Source organism: Gasterosteus aculeatus, chromosome 20 (assembly GCF_964276395.1).
Source record: "Gasterosteus aculeatus chromosome 20, fGasAcu3.hap1.1, whole genome shotgun sequence".
Lineage (NCBI taxonomy): Eukaryota > Metazoa > Chordata > Actinopteri > Perciformes > Gasterosteidae > Gasterosteus > Gasterosteus aculeatus.
In genome coordinates this window covers 1,527,840-1,544,715 of record NC_135707.1, presented here as the reverse complement: position 1 = coordinate 1,544,715, position 16,876 = coordinate 1,527,840, and the positions used below count along the sequence as shown (strand labels likewise).

The window sequence follows — 16,876 nt, the reverse complement described above, 5'->3', positions numbered from 1 at the left end:
TATTTATCAATCAATTTGGTCAAAAAATTTCAGGCAAAAAAAGACAAAATATATTAAGTCAAAGAATAATAGGTTGAATCATGTCATGAACAAAAAAGTTTAAAACTATTTGGTCAAAAAATCCAGTTGAAAAAAGTCACAAAATTCAACAATTACAAATATTTTAGGCTGGCAAATGTAATATAAAAAAAAGTTTTTTGAAAAAAAAAATGTTGTATTATTACATTTCACAGAAAGGAATCAGAAAATATTAGGTTGAAAAAGGTGGAGATATGCCAAAAAAACTACAAGGTCAAAAACAGTCAAAATATTAGTTGGAATAAAATCAGATTTAAACAAAATATATAACAAAATATATATAGTCAACATGTTTTTGAAAAAAAGTAAAAATATATTATGTGAAGAAATTTCATGGGAATATAATTAGGTCCAAAAATGTCAGGGAAATAAATTCACAATGTTTAAGGTCAAAAACATGTTTTTGAAAAAAAAGTTAAAAAATAATGGGTCAAAGAAATATTGAAAAATGACATAGAAAGAGTGTCAAAATGTTTTGTCAAAATATATTGGGTAGAAAAATGTCACTAAAAGAAAAAATGATGGTCATAAACATGTTTTTGTTTTGTAAGTCTATATATATATATCGTCAAAAAATGTCATTGAAAAAAATCTAAAATGTTTTGGTCAAAAATGTTTTTTGTAAAAAAAAAGTCAAAACGTATTAGGTCATTAAAAAAAATATACATATATGGTCATGAACGTGTTATTGAAAAAAAGTTAAAAAATTAAAATAAAAAGTGAGGTTAAAAATTATCATGGAATTATAAAGTCAAGAAATATTATGTCAAAAAATGTCCTTTTTAGATAGACTTCTATTGAACCAGAGGAGTCACCCCCTGGTGGACACAACGCAGAACATTTTTATAGTTAGACTGTGCACAGTATGGCGACTGTAAAATGAATCACACTACCTATAAAATACAGTAGTTATTTTTAACATAATAGTTGTCACGGTTTGGGGTTCACGTCCTGTTTTATTTTGTAGTTTTCTGCATCATGTCTCCCGGGTAACTTCACTTCCTGCCTTGTCCTTTCATCTCCTGTGATTGTCTGTCGTGTCATGATTGTTTTCGTGTCCAATCACCAGCTCCTCCCCAGTGTATTTAAGCCATGTGTGTCTCTTGTCACTTGCCGTGTCATTGTTGAATGTTTTGGATGGTCCTGGTTCCCGTCTGCGGGATCTAAAATAAAAACAATGTAAAATAAAGACGCTGTTTTTGTCAGCATGGGTCATTTATTTGATCACTTTCAATTTTTTACATTTAAATAAAAATTCTGCTTTGTATTTTTTTTGTGAGAAACTCTTTGATAGAAAACTGCAACATTCAGGCTATAAAATATTCAGCTTGAGGAGTGTTGAATAAAAACACAAGACAGACTTTATTTTTCCTGGCATTCTCTCTCTGGCGCGTCGTAATCCCCATAGTTCCTCCCTGGAACAGACTCTCACTGGTGTCCCTCCCCAGGCTGGTGTCCTCTTGCCTTCCCTGGAAGGACAGATAGGAAGTTGTTCCAGATCCCAATAAATTTCTTACTCTCAATAGGAATACCACAAAATGTTTCTCGACACATAAGAAGAGAAAAGGCTCACACCTCCTTGTGGTCGGTGTAAGCGAGAATAAACGCTAAATGAGCTTGAACTCTATAATATAAGTCTTTTTAGAGCATTCGAGGTAAAATCAATGAACAGTTTCTCCTGGAATCGATTGTTCTGCCAGCAGGCCTGGATTGAGGGACTTGTTCTGTGGACCGTCTCGCCGGTCTTTCTGCTCACCTGGAGTTCACCGGCTGTGGATTTACCCTCACAAAAAAACATCTTTGCTTTGCATTTGTTGCATTCTTAAGCAAATGATGGCCGAACTGGTAAGACACACGTTTCAATCCGCATCCTAATACGAGCGTCATCATGCATACCTGCATCATCACCGGGATCCACGCCTCCTCCTCTACAGGCTGCCCTTTGCATGCTTCCCGCGAGGAGAATGAAGATCTCACACCGAGTGAGCGTCTGACAAGACAAGTGGTGAGTATGCAGATGATCTTTTCCACAAAATACGCAGCTTCGACGCACGCACGACACTCGGAAATTGGGCAGATTTGAAAGTGCATTCCTCAAAGCCGTTATTGTTTTGAGAAATGTGTGTGAACAATTGTGAGAAACTGCAAACCTAAAACGGAAATGGACGTCCTTCCCTTTGGAAAAACAGGAGGGAAATACTTTTTTGGTTTTCTGCCTAAAAATCGGACCCCAAAGAGCAACAGATAACGTACATTTTCACAGTAAAAGTCAACGCATTAGAAGGTTTGTACTTTGAAAGACCTTTTACGTCCCAATTCTTCCTGAATTAAAGCAGCTGAAATAATGTTCCTCTCTCTTTATTGGGTAAAATGTAAACGTCCACATCTCAAAAGCCGGACAAATCAAACCAAGCGTAAGTGAACGGATTGAATAAAAGCCTCTTCAGGGCAACAACACTTTTTAATGGTGTAACAGAGTTCTGTGAAGGAAGAAAGTCCTCCCCACACATTCCTGAGCAGCACACACACACACACACACACACACACACACACACACACACACACACACACACACACGCACGCACACAGATTATTGAAAGGCAGACAGAGGGAGAGCGAGGGGGAGTGAGAGAGAGAGAACAACCCACGGGCGGACTGGTCCAGTTGACTCACTTCTCACACGCTTGTTTTCCACAGGACCTTCGAACCTGTCTGAGCTGGTGAGTCGGAGGAATCTGACCCCCCGTCGGAGGTGAGTTGACTTATTTCGCTGGATGTTTAGGGTTATTTTCAGTTTGATTAACACACATCATATTGTATAATATTGTGGAGTTGAAGGTTGAGCTCTGATGGTTTCGGGATTAACGGTGGTAAAGAACTGGTATCTTGTGCGTGACACAAAGCGCACACCCATTTCTCAATGTGCGTTTACATTCATCCAACTCCTCGTGTCTCATCTAGAATGAGTTTGTCTCTGAGCACAGATTAAACAGGTGTACCTGCTGACACAGAAGGAATGTCACCAGGTACACGTTTACTCAAGTACTGCACTTAAGTACAACATTTAGGTACTACAGCTACTCTTACTTCATTACCTCTCACTATTTTTAGTTATTATTCCATTACGAGTAGCTGGTAGTCGTAGTCAAAGATGACTAACAAATAAATTCAGACCAACAAACCAAGAGCTTGTGAAATCTGTTTTGACATTAATAATTACTACATTACGAGCGCAGCTAAAATCACTGAACTGGCAAGAAGCCACTTTCTGACTCGTCTGACACGGGAGAAGAGAATGGAAGTGAAGAGGTTTTAAAGGAGGATTTAAATGAAGGTTTTCAAGGCAAGGCAAGGATATTTTATTTGTATAGCGCTTTTCACACACAAGGCCGACTCAAAGTGCTTCACATCATAACATTTCATACAATAAAGTGAAATAAAATGCAGGAATTAAAAGACAATTAAAAACAGCAAAATTAAAATCTTATTTAAATTGTTTAATTAAAGGCAGAGGTTAAAAGTGCAATGTAGGTAAAGTTTAGCAGAAGGCGAAGCTAAACATAAAGTTTTCAGTCTTGTTTTAAACGTGGTCAGAGTTGGGGCAAGTCTTAAATCTTCAGGAAGTTTATTCCAGCTGTTTGTTGCGTAGTAACTAAATGATGCTTTCCCATGATGTGTATTTACTCTGGGAATCACTAACAGATTGGTGTCAGAAGATCTTAGTGATCTTGAAGGCTTATGTAGTGGAAGCATATCAGTGATATACTTTGGCCCTAAACCATGTAGTGATTTATATGTGAGCAGTAGGATTTTGAAATTAATTCTCTGACATACTGGGAGCCAATGTAAGGATTTAAGAATTGGTGTAATGTGCTCACATTTTTGGGTCTTTGTTAGAACTCTAGCAGCAGCGTTCTGAACAAGCTGGAGCTGCCTGACAGTTTTTTTTGGAAGACCTGCAAGGAGACCATTACAATAGTCCAGCCTACTAGTTATAAAGGCAGTACAAGTGTTTCTGAGTCTTGAGCTGACATGAGCCCTCTGAGTCGTGCTACATTTTTGAGGTGGTAGTAGGCCGATTTTGTTACTGATTTGATGTGACTCTCCAAGTGTAAATCTGAATCCATAATAACTCCCAGATTTCTGGCTTTATTTGATGTTTTCAGGGACAGAGAGTGAAGGTGTTGGGTTACTTTAAACCTTTCTTGTTTAGCACGAAATACAATGATCTCAGTTTTGTCTTCATTTAGTTGTAGGAAATTTTGACACATCCAGTCAGACCAGACAGAAGATCTATGGGGCGATAGTCGTTTGGTGATAGCCCTACATAGATTTGGGTGTCATCAGCGTAGCAATGGTGGTCAATTTTATTTTTTTGCATGATTTGTCCTAGTGGGAGCATGTAGATGTTGAATAAAGTCGGCCCTAAGATCGAACCTTGGGGGACTCCACACGTTACGTCGGTTGTTTCTGGTACGAAGTCACCAATGGAAACAAAATAGTTCCTGTCTTGTAGATCTGACCTGAACCAGCTTAAGACTGTGCCTGAGAGCCCCACCCAGTTTTCCAACCTGTAAACAGGCTCGGCTGGTGTCCTTTTCTAAGCGAGACGCGGCGGGAATCTCCTGCCACGGTTGTGTAGTTATGTGGTTTGAGAGGAATAAATGATTGTGTAATCCAAGTAATTGTAACCGATCAGTCGTCAGTCCGGACTGGTTTTGGAATCAATCACATGACGGAGCGCTTGGATGACATGAGGCATCCTCAATGTTTATGTCCAATGTGCCTTTAAAAAACAATTCCTTCATAGAAACAGAGATGAACCAGCAGCAGTCTTATCTGGTGAGGTGCCCGTCTCTCCCTGTTGGCACCTGTGCGGCTGCAGCGGTGCATTGGCTGAACTCCCTGTAGAGAGCCAAGCTGCTTTCTGTCAGCAGTCTGACGTAGTTTGTCATCGTAATCAAGAAGAATGCGCTGGCGATGCTACACTTGTTTTGGTGTTAGTCACTCGGCGATCTACGGGCGGCAGGCGGGAGCATTTAGGTGGAATCCTCACACACAGGTCTCATTGTTCGGTACTGTGCATTGTTTCCTCTCAGAGGCCGTAGAGACGTTTAAGTTGTTGCAACGTTTATTTTATTTTTAGCCCTTGTTCCTGTAACGGAGTAATTACTGTACACATCTCATCACGCCTCTTCCTCCTCTTCTTCATTTGTGCAATAGCATTCATGAGTAGATTTTAAGAGAGAAGAATGAAGCCGCTGAAACACTTTCTCACATTGTAAAGCCACAATGTCCCATGTGGAACTCTTGCAGTCAGGGTTCACTCGTTTGTGGTCCAGGGCTTCTCAAGGACAGATTTAGTGAAACTTTAGCTGGTCTGACTCACCGAGGTCACAACCCTCACTAATCTGTTCCTCTCCGTGGAATTCTCCTCCGTTCATTATGCGAGCAACTCTCCAAACAGCCCCGACGTCCATTTGAAAGCTTTGCTCCAGGCTGGAGTTAAATCAGATACACCAAGCTAGTGAGCGCTTTACCAACTTCAGGGACATTATTGGACTGGTGGAAAAGGGGAGGAAGGGACGCGACCGTACGCAATGTCACTCAGCCGCTGAGTTCTACCATGTGACCACAAAACCAGCAAAATGGAAGATTGAAAAGTGTGTGTTTTGTTTGCTTCGGGTAATTTTCAGTCAATCTACTACTCCCAAACAAAGAATCCTTCCATTACAAGCTGCTGACATCACAGCCTGCAGTTTGTCAAAGGGAGCACCGTCACGTCTGTTTGAGGAAGAGAAACGACGTAATGGGTAAATGTGGATCATCCATGCATGGCCACGTCCAAAACAGCTGGATCTATCTGCGGTTCCCCCCCGGTGGGAGCGGGGAGAGGACGGAATGACCTGCGAGCTGGGACGTCCCGCTCAAGTGTCCGTGCAGCTGTGTTTGTGCATCCCGCGTAAACACGTTAGCCCACGGCGGGGAAGCAGGCGGCCGCCGGATCAACGCTTCGTACACACCAAAGAGCCGTTTTGCCATTAATTATTGACTCCTGGGTAAACACGCGGTAACGGAGGCCCGAGCTCTCTCGGGCGACGTCGTCCACTTGCGCGTTCACAGAGACATCACAGTTAAATCAATAGCAGAGGGTTGAATTGATTCTTTTATCGCTGCCACCTCACAATGGAGCCTAAAGTGCAGCATGTGTTGCGTCGACTTGCTATTGATCACATATTCCCACAACGCAGTAGGACAACCTGCAGAAAGACCTCTATCGCCTATGTTGGCGTTTGGTAATATTTCTCTGCATCGTGTTGTCAGCACGGGACAACGTTGGCGTGAAATGTCCTCTAGCATGCGGAGAAGGGGATCAGCTGTCTTTGTGGCGTGTCTAATGTCTGTGGGCTAAATTGGCAACCTCTTTATTTTCTTTAGTTTTTTTCCCGTCACTGATTTAAATACACAAGCAGTGCACTTTTTGAACAACGAGACTTCCCGTCACGGCGAAAGCTTTCAGTTCTGACTTCTTTCCACTCGTGCGTTGCGACACCAATTCAGAAGAACCACTGCCGCCATTGGCCTCTGAATAAAGCCGAGCGGGCCGACCCGCTGAAGATATCGCCCGGGAAAAAGGGTCACGTGAGCCGCGAATCTCGAAAGCACAAAGGCGCGTTGGCGCTGCCTTTCCTCTGAAGCCGGAGGGATGATAACCGAGGTTGAAGTGGAGGACGGCCGGCGGCTCTGCCAGCGTATTGGTGCACATTCCTTTAACGGAAGCAAACTGAACCCGCGAGTAAATCCCACCATCCAGAGATAAAGAGTTCATTTCTAACCACGCAGGTGCATTTCTGGATCCAGAAATCTCGCTGGTTTGCAGGATTTCAACCGCGTTTTGCTGTTTTTGAATTCCTGTATGGAAACATGAAATACATGAGAGTAATATAATTCCTTTAACCAACCCATTTGAAAACAAGCTTCGTCTTTGATGTTTTGGTTTTCCCCTTTTTGGCAAACCAGCCCGAGATTCACACGCCAGTAAACTGAAACATGTTACGATCGGTCATACGTTCGTAAAAAGGAAGTGGAAGACTTCCCTTTTAAGAGATACGTTGGGATCGAGGACCAGTGCTGACAATTACAAGAGTAATATCCTCCTCCTAATTGTACACTAACGTGTGTTTCATGAGTTTCATTGAGTCAATATTATTGATCAGCAGCAGCTGTTTGTCAGACTAAAGAGCCGTGCAGCTCTCAGCATCACGCCTGCTGTATGATTAAAGAAGTCTGTACACATTTCAATTATTTAGGGGTTTATCCACTGCACACAACATCAGACACTCAATTTCATGGTGTTTGACTAAATGAATTCACAGTTATTGCCCCTTGTTTATTGTGGTGGCTGTCAAAGCTGTCAAAGGTTGCCTTATATAAATAGGGAGACACGTCACTTCTGGACTAAAACCCACACTGTTTGGTTTAGGGGGCTATAAAGCTGGACGGCTCCTCGGTATGAGGAGGAGTGTGGCCTCGGGCCAGCGTAACATAAACAAGCAGAGTCTGAGTCTGCATTAAGAGCCTTAGGCAGGAGACTGCAGTTCATTCTGCGTGAGGGACAACCGGTGGAAGCGTCTCTTTCATACGGATGAGTCCGTCAGACTTGCTGCTCGAGAGCACACAATGAAAGCAGGTAGAGTGACGCGTGGCGTCTGTGAGGTTCGCACGCCCTTCGGGAGGAGCTAAACACCAGTTTATTATGTAATGACCGAATAGGAAATTATGGAAAATTGCTTGTGGATGATCATGTCACATCATGCCTTATTCATCACGATTTCTCTGCGTGTCTCAATGCTATTTTAGCCTTTCAGGGAGTGTCTACGTCTACTTAGTGGTAAAAAAGATCCCAAGTAGCAGAGAAGAGAACAGTGTTGAGATGAGTTGAGCTAAACTACAACAACGAATGGAAATGAGAGAGACTGATGAAAATAAAGTAAACAGACATGAAGAGCACAATGATAGAAAAAAGGAGACTATTCTGTATTTATTTACTAAAAATAACCTTTTTCTGTGGATTAAAGAAGAGAAGGCCAACATTTTAATCTCTCCTCTTCTTGTTTTACAAGGCTGTCTGATGATTGGGATGCTGATCTATTTTAGTGCCGTCCTCCTCGGAGCACTCACATCCCCAACTCCGTCCTCCCCGCGCACCACCAGCACTGACGGAGGACCCTGTCGCATCTACAACCTGGGCCGCGCTGCAGACTGTACGGGGGGACAGCTGGAGCGTGTCCCCTGGAGACAGTTTCCCTCCACGCTGGAGGACCTGGACCTCTCCTTCAACGAGCTTCAGGCGGTCCACGCCGACGACTTCCACCACCTCGCGCAGCTCCGCGTCCTGAAGCTGCAGTACAATAACATCTCGCACATCGACAGCGAGGCCTTTAAAAACAACGGGCTACTGGAGCATCTGGACGTCTTCAATAACTCCCTGGCGGAAATTCCTGCCAGCGCTCTGACTCCTCTTCTGAATCTGAAGGTGCTCAACATGTCCAATAACCTTTACAAACATGCAACCTTGGCAAAAAGCTTTTCCAGATTGGTCAGTCTCAAAGTTCTATCCATGGGCGGTCCTTTGGTGATGGGTCTGAAGAAAGCGGATTTTCAGCCGCTGAAGGACATCCGGTTGCAAGGTTTTGCCATCAAGTGTTCTACTAATCTGAAATACTACGAGCCCGGAAGTTTAGAAGTCATCCAAACAAACCAGATGGGCTTCGATATGGCCATAGATCAACAGCCGAGTGCGCTCCCTCACATGCTACGTGACCTGGCCAACAAGACCTTCAGCGCCATCCAATTCCGCAACCTCTTTGAGTTCATGTACTACATGGGAGAGGAGGACATTTTCCAGGGTTTAAAATACATCACAGCCCATCAGCTCATCTTTCACAGAGGTAAATTCAATGAGAATCTGCTCAGGATGGCATTGATAAACCTACAGGTGACGCCTATCAAAAACTTGAGGCTTCAGTACATCGACTTTGCCCGCTCACCCACATTTGTCGACAGCGGAGCGAGTTCCAGCATCACAGACCTGGCACTGGACAAGTTGGATATTTGGTGAGTAGCGTCTCATTCTGGGGCATCGTGTACCTGTGGTTTTGTTGTCGCAAGCATAGACATTTAAAATGTAAAACATATTCATGAAAGTATGTGAGTATTATGTTGATTACACAAATCATAATGAGAATACAAGCAAAATCTAAAATATGCAAGTTCTTATAACCCTGCAGCTTTTGAAAGTGGATTTAATCAGTTATATAAATTGCAAGCTCCCCCCAGAGCAATCTCTCAGAACTGACTCCTTTCTAATCCAATTCCTGAAGCAAACCTTTTGGTTTCTAACACATTGGTATAATGACAGTTAGATGTTTAGCTGACTGTCAACATTTGGTAAATCACCTTTGGTACAAGAAGGCAATAAAGCAAAGTATTTTCAAAAATCAAGAGAAATGCTGATCCCAAATCGGTCATCCTCATAGGTATGTCAGCAATCCAGATGTGCTGCGATTCGACTGGCGCTTCACCTGGTTCAACAAAATTAAGAAACTCTCCATTCAGCACGTGGACTTCAACTCGTCGCCCTGCGACTCCTGGGTGGAGATGGAAGGCGTGGAGCATCTGGACATCTCCAACAATCGACTTAAGAACGAGTTCATCTTCAACCAGCGGTGCAATTACCAGGGCGCCATGCCCAATCTTCGCACCTTCCAAATCAACACCAATGAGCTGACCAGCTTGAAAGTAGTTTCGTTGCTCACTAAGGAGTTCCAGCAGCTGCAGGTGTTGGATTTGAGTAACAACCAACTGGGATCTGCTGGCAACAGTCGGGACTGCGTGTGGCACAAAAGCATCACTCGGCTCGTCGCTCACCACAACCCGTTCGAGAGCGAAGCCCTCCAATGTCTTCCCACCACATTGCAATACTTGGACCTGTCCTACTGCGAACTGGACCAGCTGGACATGGGTTATTTTAAGAGAGCCACCAGCCTAAAAGAGCTCCTGCTGAGCGGGAACAAAATCAAGTTCATCCCCTCAATGTGGAAAAGCTCGTCGCTGCAGTCGCTGGCTTTGGATGGGAACTCGTTCGGTCTTATAAGCAGGGCGTCCTTCCAGGACATGCCTCAACTCTCCCAATTGAAGGCGGGGAACAACCCTTACCACTGCACCTGTGAGCTCCACTCCTTCGTCCAGGACACGATGAACAAAGCGAAGGTCAACCTCACAGACTGGCCTTGGAACTACAGGTGTTACCACCCGGAGTCCTTGCGCAACACAGTCATATCCAAGTTCCTCCCGAGTCAAGTGGCTTGTGATATCCGACTAGTTGTCATCATCAGCGTCACCACCACGGCGGTGGTGATCTTGACATTGATGCTGATATGCTATATTTTTGACCTACCGTGGTACACTAAAGCCACGTATCAGATCGTCAGGGCCAAATACAGAGCTCACAAAGAGAAAGCGGCAGGGGAAGGCGGAGCTTTTACTTATCACGCCTTTATATCGTACAGCCACTCTGACGCGGACTGGGTGAGGAACCAGCTCCTGCCTTGTTTGGAGAGCAATGGGAACTCCTATCGTCTGTGCATTCATGAGAGGGACTTCATGCCAGGAAGGTGGATAATCGATAACATCATTGACAACATTGAAAGCAGTCGTAAGGTAACATGGCCGCCGGGTCGGAACACAAAAAACACAATGTAGAACCCAATATTACAAAGCAAATATAATCAACGTCTTCTTCATCAACGCCTCTTTTTTGTCTTCACTTCTCAGGTAATATTTGTTCTCTCTCGGCACTTCGTTAACAGCGAGTGGTGCAACTATGAGCTGTACTTCGCCCAGCAGAGAGCAGTGGGAAAGACCTTCAGTGACGTCATACTGGTGGTGAAGGAACCAATGGATCCAAACTCCTTGCCCAGCAAGTACCTGAAGCTGAAGAAGATGCTGCGCACCAAGACGTACCTGGAGTGGCCCCAGCAGGTCAACCAGCAGGCCTTTTTCTGGACCCAGCTAAAAGGTGTCCTGGGCAAGCCAACAGCGACCCAGAAAAGGACTCACAGTGTTAAGAGCCGAACGTCCTCTGCAGGAAGCGCTTCTGTGACTGGGACCTTCATTGAAGACCCGAACCTGGAAGTAGCAAAACATAGAGTGGAGAAAGAAGCAGAACCCAAGAACGAGCGGAATGTCACTGAGCAGTCAAATCAGAGACAAATCCCTATGGTTGCATTTTGACCAAAAGGTTAGCAAGATAAAGATATTTTTTCTGCGCCGTCTCAGAAAAGGCCAAGTGCCACGCGATCGGCTCTGAAAGGGCCGCAAAAGGGATCCCCCGTGTTGCACTCGAGGTAAGAAGCGCGGCAGCGGGAAAGCGCCGCATTGTGAGAGCGCCGTGCTCTGTCACGCTCAGGAGACCACGAGCACGTCAATGGCCAAACCGGTCACACGATACTTCCCAAAGGGCTTCATGCAAATAACAACAGATTTGTACTTCCTATGTCTACATATTTGTATTTCTATCCACTGTTGTTTGCACTGCTGATCATTTCTCTTTAGACCCTTTTTTAAGTCAACTTGCACGTGCCGATTTGAATGCTTTTTAAACTTGAGCTGAATGTTTCTCTGAAGTTATTTTCCTTTTCATTCTTACATGCAGTCGTTGTGTAACAACTTGAAGACAGGTTTACGTGTCATTGTGCAGTTTGCAAATGGCCAGCAGATGACACCCTTGAACTCATTATTTTCATGTTGAGAGAGAGGAAAGAGATTCAGAGATTAATTTCATCAATATACTCTAAATATGCCAGAAATATGTTGTTTTAAAATGTTGCTGTGAAATAATAGCTGCTGAGTATTTACTGTGAAACAAGCGCTGTTCTAAAGGTTCAAGCGATATTACAAGTACATGTTATTCTGATTCGATGCCTTTGTTGTTTACTTCATTTGTTAATGTTAAACTTGTCTGTACTGATGAGAGAAAGAAAACTACTTCTTAAACTTAAATATTATAATAAAATATTTGGCCCAGAATCAGACACGTATCATCATTTGTTTGCTGAGCGTTCCATATTGTTGTACTTACCAGTACCAGACTTATTGTCTGGTCGCTTACAGAATTCGGGTCATGGTGGGTCTCTGTGGTTGGTTTTAAAAGCAGTAATTAGAGAGGGTTACTTTGGTTCCCCTCACAAAAGAGAGATGACAGGCTTACTTTCACACATCCAGTTGGTCTCAGTAAGTCAAAGAAAGGGTTTCTTCTTTTTTTCTAATTGTAATCTCTATTTGTAATCTAAAGGAGGTTTCTGGTTTCCATAAATGATGCAGCTGAATGTAACAGTTGGAAACATTGTATTGGGGCAAGAAAAGGGCCACACTGTAAAAAATATACTCATTTTACGGAAAATAACTTTTCTTGCAGTACTTTTTCTGTTTTTTTAAAAGTATGTACAAAACACTGTAAAAATAAAGATATCTGTAAATTAACAGTCCAACTATAAATATAAGTAATCGTTTTAGCTTGCAGCAGGGTGCTGGAAGCGTCTTTGGCAGGTTGAATTTCTTCAGCTGCCTCAGGAAGAACAACCTCTGCTGAGCCTTCTTGGTGATGGAGCTGATGTTCAGCTCCCACTTGAGGTCCTGGGTGATGATGGAGCCCAGGAAACGGAAACAACACCTGTAGGCGGACTCGTCCCCACCAGAGATCAGTCCAATGAGGGTGGTGTCATCCGCAAACTTCAGGAGCTTGACGGACTGGTGGCTGGAGGTGCAGCTGTTGGTGTACAGGGAGAAGAGCAGAGGGGAAAGAACGCAGCCTTGGGGGGAACCGGTGCTGATGGTCCGAGAGGCTGAGACATGTTTCCCCAGCTTCACGTGCTGCTTCCTGTCAGACAGGAAATCAGTGATCCACTTGCAGGTGGAGTCGGGTACGTGCAGCTGGGAGAGTTGATGGTGTTGAAAGCAGAGCTGAAGTCCACAAACAGGATCCTGGCGTAGGTTCCTGGGGAGTCCAGATGCTGGAGGATGTGGTGGAGGGCCATGTTGACAGCATCGTCCACAGACCTGTTGGCTCTGTAGGCGAACTGCAGGGGGTCCAGGAGGGGGTCGGTGAGGGACTTCAGGTGGGACAGGACTAGCCGTTCAAAAGACTTCATGACTACAGAGGTCAGGGCGACGGGCCTGTAGTCATTGAGTCCTGTGATCCTGGGCTTCTTGGGGACAGGGATGATGGTGGAGGCCTTGAAGCAGGCTGGTACGTGGCATGTCTCCAGGGAGGTGTTGATGTCTGTGAACACTGGAGACAGCGGATCATCACAATGCTTGTGTAGGGGGAGACAGAATCCGGGACAGGCTGCTTTGTGAGAGTTTTGTCTGAGGTCATGTTTCACCTTTCTGCCCTGAGAGGGAAATTGAGATGATCTCATAACTACTGCAACTGTTTTCTCTTTTGCATTCGTGTATCAAACGCACTTAGGTCTTTAACTGGAAGCATGCAAATGTCCATAAAGCATTTATATTGGTGATCTGGAGATACTGATGTAAATCAACCCCACCGCTTTGAATTCTCCCAGAAGCCCGGCCTTCGCCTGCTTAATCCCTAGAGGCATTTAATATATATATATATATATATATATATATATATATATATATATATAAATATATATATATATATATTGTGTAACAATGTTGCATTTGGTCTAGCATGTTCACCTGGTGAATTATATATGTAAAGCTCGCTTCAAATTACTGAAAATGAAATCAAACAAAGATAAAATATCAAATAGCAATGTGTGTCAAAGACGATAGAATAAAATACTTTTCTTTAAATTACACGGATGAGTTAACACCTGTGGACGGTGTGATTGGGATCAGTCCGTGTGTGTTGAATATCTCCGTAGCAGGAGTTGAACATGCTGGGTTATTGGCCACAGCCTCGCTTCTCCTGCCATGTGAGGTGAAAGTTGGGACCAGCGGCAGTAAAGCGCCTGTGATTGCCTTACATGGCCCGGCGGCCCACCTGTGCAGCGGTCCAGGGGGAGGAGCTTACCAGATCCACGCTCATTTGCACACAGGTGAGAGGAGCGCATATAACTCATGAGATGAGAACTGGAGCCACTTCCACCAGCAGCATTCAGGTGAGTCCCGCGTTGTTTGTAAGTAGAACAAGAAATTAATTAGCGACCAGGATGAAGTTCTCATCATTTTTTCTTTTTATTTGTTGTCATATAATTGCAGTCTGGTTAAACAGTTCGTGCTTTAGCCTGAGCCTCCGTTGATTGACACTAGCCTTTGAAAGGTGTTTAATCAGCTCCCGGTTGCAGTGAATGAGTAACGGACGTCATGGAGCCTGACTGAGGGCGCGTGATGGAGCACTTTCTCCTCTCGGTCTGCAGAGACCGTTCATGCTCACTGTGACGCCTGCGCTGCATTATTAATGACCGCACGTCTCCCTTCAATCGGACAATTAATGACGGCACGTCTCCCTTTAATCAGACACGTGTCCCCTCAAACGGACGAGCCTCCTCAGACAATCCGGTGTCGACCCAAACGACCAGATATCCCAAAAGGTGAAATATGACCGTTCTCCTCTTGAGGTGTAGTTCATGTAAGGTAACGTGTGCAAGCTGCAGGAGGTCTGTCCTTTCGTGCTCCATTGGTTCATCGAGGGTGGCGGTGTAATGACTCAGCGTCCCCCCCCCCCTCCAGCTCTGGTGTCTTTTTAGTGAAAGGGAAGGAGGATTAAGTTTGGATATTTTGTTTGGATTTAACCGTTTCAACTTCGTCGGTCTCTTGTGTCATGGGAATAATAAATGCATTTAGGAGGGAATGCGACGATTTAAAGAACTTTAGGTTCCTGAGTGGGATGCGTTCTCCAGTTACAGCTGGTAGGTCATGCTGGTCCTTCACAAAGCGGATCATGGCATTGTGAATGCTGATGGACAAACTGTGCCTCTGGTCACTTGACTGTTCAGCAGCGAATGAAGTTTCAGCAGGTTGGTACCACGAGGGATGGATGGCCTCAGACCTTTATGACAAAATACTTTTCCATATTTTTAAGAAGTTTTGTGCATCTTTCTCCAAACTGACTTTTTGTTGACCAACATTTAATTCCTGCATTAAACTATATGAATATTAAATGCAATTTTAACTTATTGCGAAGACTGAAACATGCAGCCTTTGCTTTCCCGCGCTGCTTGAAACAACTGCACGTCCTCTGACAGGCGTCGATTAGTTTATCAGGTTAAACCTTTTGTAAAGTGCAGCTTAAAGATCAAAACCGTTTCATTGTTCCTCAGGGTGAATCTAAGCGGCAGCAGGTCACTTATAACTTCCATGTCAATCTTTTGTTCCATTTGCAGGAAGTTGTCGGTACATAAAAACCCGTCTGACCTTCAAAGTAACCTCTCTGCTTCCTGCAGTTATTACTTGTCCTCTTGCACTGAAACATTTGATTGTCCTCTGCAGACAAATCTACTCCGTTTGGTCAAAACAGTAACGGAAATTTTCTTTTTCCTTTTGCAGAAACTAACTTCTAAGCATTGATTTTTCTGACCGCACAATGGCTACCCAGCTGCAAACCGCCATGGAGGGCCTCATCGCGGTGTTCCACTCCTACTCTGGGAAAGAAGGGGACAAGTACAAGCTGAGCCGGGGGGAGCTGAAGAACCTTCTGCAGGGGGAACTCGCTGACTTCCTGTCGGTGAGAATCCAGACCGAAGCCAGAAACAGGACTTGCAGAATATTTGTTTTAATGTCATCTTACAGTAAGACTTTAGGTCTCGTCACTGGACGCGAAAGACCAGTTCCTTCTCCATATGAGAAGTTCATTCTGATACAACACACTAAAGATTGAGTGGGGGAGCGATAATAATCTGCTCTTTAAAAATGATTCTTCTGTTTCAGGCCAGCAAGGACCCCTGTGTGGTGGAGAAGATCATGCACGACTTGGATGAGAACCAGGACGGGGAGGTGGACTTCCAGGAGTTCGTCGTCTTGGTCGCCGCGCTGACCGTCGCCTGCAACGAGTTCTTCATCGACGCCGTCGAAAGCTCCCGCAAAGCCGCCAAGAAAGTCTAACCAATAACCTCTTTACACAAATCATTCAAGACATTAACCCTAATCGTAGAAACCCGCCGCTTTGTCTTTGTGGTCATCAGTCTCAATAAAGAATTCATCCGCTCACCCGTCTGGTCTCTAAACAGTCTTGAGGAGGTTCAGGCCTTGACTCTAAAAAAAATCTAAACCAAAGTGGTATTAAAATCTAATCACGTGTTCTTGAACATTTAGTTGTCTGAGAAACGCATGAAACTGTCACTGAGGATGCTGACTTGTTGTTGGACTTCTGCAGCGCAGACATGTGAGACTCCCCACGAAGAAGCTTTTCAGATTAAAAGCCTTTATCGGACCGCACACAACGCAGTCTGGAGAAACTCAATATGGGCCCTCAAAGTGGCATTAATTATCAAACTGTGCAGTGTTCTAAAGTAATGCGACGAATAGCATCGATCATGTATTGTTAGTCACTGCTTTAGAGATTAGATTTTAGTTAAAAGAGAAACTGGTCGGAGTTCCACTTAGAATTATCTTTTTATTTTTTTTAGTGTAGTTTGAGAACCTCCAGGTCTGCTAAGTGAAGCCGATGCTTCTTCTCCGGTTTCAAGTCTCCAATACAGCATGATGTTCATTTAGTGAATTATGCTCCATTCAGTCAGACCGTAAAGCAAGGGCTGCTTTATGGCGG

At 44.1% G+C, this 16,876-nt stretch overlaps 2 protein-coding genes across 3 annotated transcripts; both read left to right on the top strand.

Annotated features, from left to right (window-relative positions):
* The first annotated feature begins 1,995 nt into the window (after positions 1–1,995).
* Positions 1,996–12,165, top strand: tlr18 (toll-like receptor 18). Its single transcript, XM_040166075.2, has 5 exons — positions 1,996–2,083; positions 2,776–2,830; positions 8,202–9,195; positions 9,618–10,800; positions 10,915–12,165. Exons 3-5 carry the CDS (start codon positions 8,210–8,212, stop codon positions 11,371–11,373), a joined length of 2,628 nt encoding a protein of 875 aa, XP_040022009.2. The 5' UTR covers positions 1,996–2,083; positions 2,776–2,830; positions 8,202–8,209; the 3' UTR covers positions 11,374–12,165.
* Positions 12,166–14,141: 1,976 nt separating this feature from the next.
* Positions 14,142–16,317, top strand: s100a1 (S100 calcium binding protein A1). 2 transcript variants are annotated; one of them, XM_040166079.2, is made up of 3 exons: positions 14,142–14,270; positions 15,658–15,835; positions 16,039–16,317. In XM_040166079.2, the coding sequence occupies exons 2-3, from the start codon at positions 15,695–15,697 to the stop codon at positions 16,210–16,212; spliced, it is 315 nt and encodes a 104-aa protein (XP_040022013.1). In that variant the 5' UTR covers positions 14,142–14,270; positions 15,658–15,694; the 3' UTR covers positions 16,213–16,317. The 2 variants fall into 2 exon arrangements, with proteins under 2 accessions (XP_040022013.1, XP_040022011.1); XM_040166077.2 differs by having other exon boundaries at positions 14,250–14,702.
* Positions 16,318–16,876: the final 559 nt, after the last annotated feature.

Bases quoted from the DNA above. Each gene is read 5' to 3' on its own strand.
- s100a1 (XM_040166079.2), top strand. From the start codon at position 15,695: ATGGCTACCCAGCTGCAAACCGCCATGGAGGGCCTCATCGCGGTGTTC. The intron at 15,836-16,038 runs GTGAGAATCCAG...CTTCTGTTTCAG, and splicing joins AACTCGCTGACTTCCTGTCG to GCCAGCAAGGACCCCTGTGT.
- tlr18 (XM_040166075.2), top strand. From the start codon at position 8,210: ATGATTGGGATGCTGATCTATTTTAGTGCCGTCCTCCTCGGAGCACTC. The intron at 9,196-9,617 runs GTGAGTAGCGTC...TCATCCTCATAG, and splicing joins CTGGACAAGTTGGATATTTG to GTATGTCAGCAATCCAGATG. The intron at 10,801-10,914 runs GTAACATGGCCG...TTCACTTCTCAG, and splicing joins ACATTGAAAGCAGTCGTAAG to GTAATATTTGTTCTCTCTCG.